The sequence below is a fragment of the Rattus norvegicus genome, chromosome 19, assembly GCF_036323735.1.
Source record: "Rattus norvegicus strain BN/NHsdMcwi chromosome 19, GRCr8, whole genome shotgun sequence".
Taxonomy (NCBI): domain Eukaryota; kingdom Metazoa; phylum Chordata; class Mammalia; order Rodentia; family Muridae; genus Rattus; species Rattus norvegicus.
In genome coordinates this window covers 22,728,793-22,734,965 of record NC_086037.1, presented here as the reverse complement: position 1 = coordinate 22,734,965, position 6,173 = coordinate 22,728,793, and the positions used below count along the sequence as shown (strand labels likewise).

The 6,173-nt window shown below is 44.5% G+C and overlaps 1 protein-coding gene across 1 annotated transcript; it reads left to right on the top strand.

Moving 5' to 3' along the window:
- The first annotated feature begins 531 nt into the window (after positions 1-531).
- Positions 532-4,350, top strand: LOC134483445 (disks large homolog 5-like). The gene is made up of 4 exons (XM_063278712.1): positions 532-997; positions 2,208-2,351; positions 2,984-3,146; positions 3,861-4,350. The coding sequence occupies exons 1-3, from the start codon at positions 702-704 to the stop codon at positions 3,066-3,068; spliced, it is 525 nt and encodes a 174-aa protein (XP_063134782.1). The 5' UTR covers positions 532-701; the 3' UTR covers positions 3,069-3,146; positions 3,861-4,350.
- The last annotated feature ends 1,823 nt before the right edge of the window (positions 4,351-6,173 follow it).

The following is a 6,173-nucleotide window of genomic DNA, read 5'->3' as shown; positions in this document are numbered from 1 at the left end:
CTCTGCTATTATTGGGTGAACTTCTAGTCTTTACTTTTACAGTGCATTCGGTATGTTAAATTGATATTATAACACCACCAGGAGTCATGGAGGGTATAACTTTTCTGAATTAAACAGGGCATCAATGTACTTCACTTTCATTGCTTCTTTAAATTCAGTGACTATCTGACAGTAGTAAGAGGGAGAGAACTGTGCTCCTGGCCATGACCTTATATTCTTAGAACTCCTCTGACTACCTCTGGCTGACGTGGCCAATCTTACCTTCATATATTAGAGGTTCTGTGTGGCAGATATTTTTCTACAGTAGCCAAACTATATGGAGCAGGTAGAGAAAGAGCCTGTAACCTATTGGCACTTCTGGGGCATTTGTCATTTCAGTAGGGGGAATTAATAAGTCTGTTGACCATGTCCTCCCCCTACATGACTTTTTAATGCAAAGTTATTGGACTAGAGTAACAGTGTAGGATATCTGAGTTTCCTTGATCAATCAAGTCATTGTGGATGCTGAATTGATGATCTGACTTCTGAAACCAGAGGGGTGATGGTCCTGAAACCAGGTTGTAGCCTGCGTACCTGATAATAATCCTGGAGAAGGCATCTCTCTGGTACTTGTAAGCCTGTGTGGGCGGGCATAGGGAACACCTGGCTGCTTACATCTCTTGGTCTCTATATAGTAGTGGGGGGACTGTGATCCACTTAGGATGCCTCTTACACAGACCAAACTTCTTGCAGTGACACTGGCTTCCAAGCATGTTCTCCTGTTTAGACCTCACTGTGGTCTGTGTATGCTCTATGCATTCACCCCATGCGGGTTCACTTGTGTTCTTCTACCTACAGAGGCCTGCAGACAGACGTCATCCCCTGAAAATATCCTAAACAAGGTGCAGGACAACGAGGAAGAGGAGAGGCTGAATAGAGAACTGGAGCTAACTACCAAGGAGAGAAATGAGCTGACAGATCGCCTCCTTTATGTGACAGGTGGATCCATGAACAAGAGGTATGCATTGCTCCAAACAAAGGACCTTGTTCTAAACCTCATCTCCCATAGAGAGGAGATTCAGAACCTGACCCTTACTGAGGAGTGAGTTTGGACATGGACTCTCTGATTCTGCCTGTTGAAAATCTGAACTTGTGATCTGAGTGAAGAATTCAGGGATAAAGTCACTGGAGCATGAGTTCCCAGTGTACAATTGGAAAGCCCTTGACAAGTGGCAGCTTTGCAAGGTTCTAGGTGCTGTGAGTTTGTGGACAGTGTTTGTACTTGCTAGGAATGTGACTGAACGCTATCATCTCATGGCAGCACCCTTAGGTAACAGGTCCCACATTGTTCATCTCCATGCTTAACTAGAAGGCCTGAGGCTCTGGCCTGTTCCTTCTTGTCTGTGTGCCTTAAACACTGAGACAGTAATGGTGCATACATTTCTAATGATTCTCATTGTGCTCTTTCCATATTTGTCTCTCTTTCTCATTCTTTGAGTCTGTTTAATTTTCTTTTCTTGTGGGTGTGTCCCAGTTTGTGTGTCTGTGTGTGCACAGGTCTGCATGCATATGCACAACTTTTATATGTTTCTGTGTCCCTCCACCCTTGGAATTTAGGGGTCTGTTTTTTGACCTCAGGATATTCCTGTAAAATAGTTTCATGGAGGTGTAAGTACTTTATTTTGGAAGCCCCACTTTCAACAGTACAGTTCTTTGCCTGTGTGGTCACATTTGTCTATACATTTGTATGCCTTGAGCAGATTATAAGTTTGTGGCAATATCTGGTCTCATCTCCAGAATTATGTGTACTGTCTGCCTCTAGAATATTAGTTATTCGGCTTGTAGCATTCCACTTGTCAAGACAGGAAAAATGAAATCAGAGGTTTCTGGATGTGTGTGTGTGTGTGTGTGTGTGTGTGTGTGTGTGTGTGTGTGTCTGTGTGTGTGTGTGTGGTTGGGTAAGCTCTGTGGCCTAGGCTCTTGACAGCATAACAGGTTTGAATGCAGATCCAGCCCTCCTGATTGAAAAAAGTGAGCCAGGGAACCCTTTATCTGGGTGCTTAGCTTCTGTTGTCCTGGGCACACAATTCCAAGTTTCTGAAGCTGAAGAATTCAAATATGTAGAATTCAGAAAGTGTCCTTCCAGGACTGGGGTAGTACAGGACACAGCCTGAGTTCATATAATCCTAAACCTCGATGTTCATTGGGTTCTATCTTCCTGGGGCCAGCCCCTACTTCAGGCCAAATCCATTTTATGAAAACTTGAAGATAAAGGAGAAAGAGGTCATGTCATTACTGCACAACTTAGACACAAAGAACATTGAACATCGTGAGAAATTTCAGGAGCTCAAGAAGGAGATTAACTTCTATCGGTAAGTACTGGTCAGAAGGGCCCCTCACTTGTGGAATGGCCATTGCTGCCTCTCTTTGTTCTGGACTGGAGAGCCTGCAGCTCTGGGTCCATGTCTTCTGCTGTTTAAATATCACTGTGCTGTGGGTCTTTTGGACTCAGTTTCAGTTCTTTAAGAGACTGTGACTTCTCACCACAGTGTCTATGCATCTTTACAAGGCTCTGGATAGAACTACACAGATTCAGGCATCAGAGTGTTATTAGGCCAACCTGCGGCTCTGGGGTCATAGCAGGTTTAACAAAGCTCAATGTGTGGACCACATGGTTTGCATGATCTCCCTTGGTCATACTGTCCTCTTGTGGTTATTTGCTGCCTACTAATTGATGCTGTCCCGATGCATTGGGCTCTCATGGGTAGTTGTAGATCCCTTGTTCTTTTGGACAGACATGGACTCTTATTGGTGCTTGGGTCACAGAAACAATTTATTCTTCCCTGGATTGGCCATTTGCTGTTTGTGCAGCAGCCTTACATGTATGGAGATGTATTCTATGAAGTCTTTATGGGTATCTGGGTCCTGGTGGACTTTGTGGGATTTGGCAGTTGGAATGGGAGGAAGAGGCTTCAGGATCTTACTATGCAGAGTGTGTTTCCAGCAACCTGCACAGCCGGCTCCTGATGGACCAGGCATGTATGAAGAAGAAGTTGGTCACATTGAAGCAGGAGAGCAAGGAGTTATAGCGATATTTGTTTGAGTTGAACCCGAAGGATGAAGATGAACAGGAGAAGGCCAGCAACCTCCAGACCCAGCAAAATGTGGTAGGAACAAGCAGCTGAGTCAGATTAACAATGTCTGATACCATTTGCCTATTGGATACATCTTTGCTTCCCCTATCACCTTTCTAATCTCCCCACACCCAGTCAGTCACCCACCTTATGTGATAGAGTTATTCATTGCTCTGTGTATGCACAAGTATTCTGGGATGTTAACCACTCTTCAGAAACTGAGTTATTGGCAATTATACTTCTCTGCCCTTTTTGAAACTGCAGTCCAGAAATGGTGACAGAGGAATAACATATCATATGACTGCATCTCCCTATCACAGATTGGATGCTATGAAGAGTTTTGAACGAGTTCTTGGTCGTGTGACAAAGGTCATACAGGGGTCATGTTATGGTTGGAAGCACCTTGTAGGGATAAGAACCAAGTGCAAATGGCAAATGAGTCCTGGTCATTGGCTTTGATCTGGGTATCATGTGGCCTTCTCCTTTCTTCCTGCACCCCAATTAGGTCTCTCCCCATTTCCCCATTCTTGGTTTGCACTGGTAGAGTCTGAGGAGCAGCTTGTTCTCCCACAGTACTGTGAGGGTTGCTGGTGATGTTCCCAGCCTGCAGAGATATCAGCAATGATTTCAGTGAAAAGATCAGTGCTGTCTGTCCAATGCAGCTGAGGGGACAGAAGGCAGCAACTTGACAGCTGGTATGCATGTCCCCACCAAATCAGTGTCTTAATAGCTGCCTTCTCCTCCCAGGTCTCAGAAACTGCAGGAGACATGGCATAGGACGGATCCCAGGAAGACAGCCCCCTGAAGAGTGAGTTTCTTCCTCAGGAGTTCCCTGTGACGACAATCCTCACAGTCAAAGACTTTTTGGGGGAATATTCTTCTTCTCAGATAATTTCCTCAATGTATAGAGACCCTAAATTTATGTATCCGTATGCCAGACTGTCTGGTTGAGGTCCTTCTCCTTTCTCATACGGACAACACCATTTGAGAGACATCTGAGGGGACTGCCTTGACGTCTTGTCCTAGAGGAGAAACAGCACTACAACTGTGTTTCTAAATGTTCATTAAGAAAATGCTGTTAAGAAATGTTTTTGGTTATGATTTTCATTGAAGTTTTCTTTTTGTTATTTCATACTTATATATTCTTGTTACTGTTTTTCATTTTTTATACCATTTTAGTTGTTCATTTTATGCCTGTTTTTTGTAAATTGTATTCCTTATGAATAAAAATTGATTTGTAACTCTTGACTCTTAAGACCATCTTATTCAAGGGTCCTTTCCCCTCCTGTAGACTTAGAACTGACAGCTAGATATGGATCTTTGCATGGTCCAGGCAGCATGGGTAAATAGGGAATTCAAAGCCACCAAGGTGTACACAGGGTGATAGTGCCTTTGTGTGGATAATGTGACTTTTTTTATGGACACACACTTTATGATGTAATCACTGACATACTGTATCCATGCTGTCATGTGTTCTGCTCATCCTAGTCTATATCAGTCTACAACACACATTCCTTATTGACTGTGTGCACCAGATATTGAGTAACACACACTCATGCCTGTAGAGCTGCAGAAAAAATGACAACTTTCACAAAGGAATATAGAATAATCCTAATGGAGAACCATGTGCCTAAGTTTTTCTTACAATACAGCATTAGTATTAAACCACAAAGATAATGACCATCAACGTCATTTTGGGAAATAGATTTTTATAGGTGCCGTTTCACTTGATCATTCATATGCTGTGTTTTTTATTGTTGCTGATTATATTTATTTTTATCATTTAACTCAATGGATCTTTTTTTTTCAAATGTATGTCTGGGCCACTCCTGAGTGCATTTCCCTCATGATCCAAAAGAGGGAATAGCATTCCCCATTGTAGATGATTGTTAGGGACCATGTGGTTCTTCTGAGAGAGCAGCAGATGCTCTAACCTGGGAGTCATCACCACAGCTCCTGTAGGTAGCTTTTGTCCTTCCAGGGCATGTGCTGTACTCGGTGGACACGATCACCTCCCATTTAGGAGAGAGATCTCAGGAGATGTGTATGTACAGGTGGTTGAGCAGTGCCTGCTCAATGTGGTAGGCTGCTAGACAACCAACTGAACCCCAGCCCTGCTCCACCTGCATTCTTCGAGGCAGAGCTTCTATAGCCCAGGATGGTCTAGAATGCATCATCTGCCTATGTCTTTTTTCCACTAATGCTAGGATGAGGAGCATATGTCCTCCACACCCTTCTTTCCAAACAATGAACATGCTCATGGTCTGATTATCACATGGCCATGAGGGAGGTAAATAACACTCAGCCAAAACAGAGGCGCATTGCCACAGTCACACAGACAGCCTGGACAGATCTGACACGATCAGCACCAGGTTTGACTGCCACTACTTGAAGCAAGGTCCTCCAGTGTTAGGACAACCATTCAAACAGCAAAGAATGAACCTGTTCCCAGCATCCGAGGAGTGGGAGACCCAGAAACCCATGTGTCAATGTGGCCATTTGGAAAATGGAAGAGGGGAGGCAGGGAAGCAGGCAGAACTGGACACAGTTGCAGGGACCCAGGCAAAGAGGGAATATTGGGGCAGAGTCCATGAGATGTCAGTAGGCAACAGGCCAGCTGGGACTAGTGTGGGTACAGGGCTTCTAGTGTGGGTATGAGAGGAGCAAATGTAGCAATGGTCAGATTCTGATGCAGCATAAAGATGGGAAGGAGCTTAGACTGTCTCAGTGTCATATAGGGACATTATAGACACTGATGGGCAGTATGGGGATTGCAGGGTCCCTTATAGTGGTCTCTGCAGGTGTCAGGGCTCTGTCAGACCTATGACTATCAGGCAGGCTCTGAGCGCAAGTGAGAGTCACGGGACAGGCCCTGTGTACAGCCTGGTTTGGGGACATTTCCAGGTGCCCCATGGACTGCAAAATAAAGGCAAAGGACACAGGGAAGCCAGCAGTTCCCATGCACAGGACATAAATACTTGTAGACCTTTCTAGAATTTCCATAGACCATCTGTCACTAGTCCTCACTATAGAAGGCACCAGCATTCTGCCCTCTACTTC

Coding starts and splice junctions, on each gene's coding strand:
- LOC134483445 (XM_063278712.1), top strand. CDS start 702: ATGCCTCTTACACAGACCAAACTTCTTGCAGTGACACTGGCTTCCAAG. Junction 998..2,207: donor GGTGGATCCATGAACAAGAG/GTATGCATTGCT, acceptor TCCTGGGGCCAG/CCCCTACTTCAGGCCAAATC. Junction 2,352..2,983: donor AAGGAGATTAACTTCTATCG/GTAAGTACTGGT, acceptor GTGTGTTTCCAG/CAACCTGCACAGCCGGCTCC.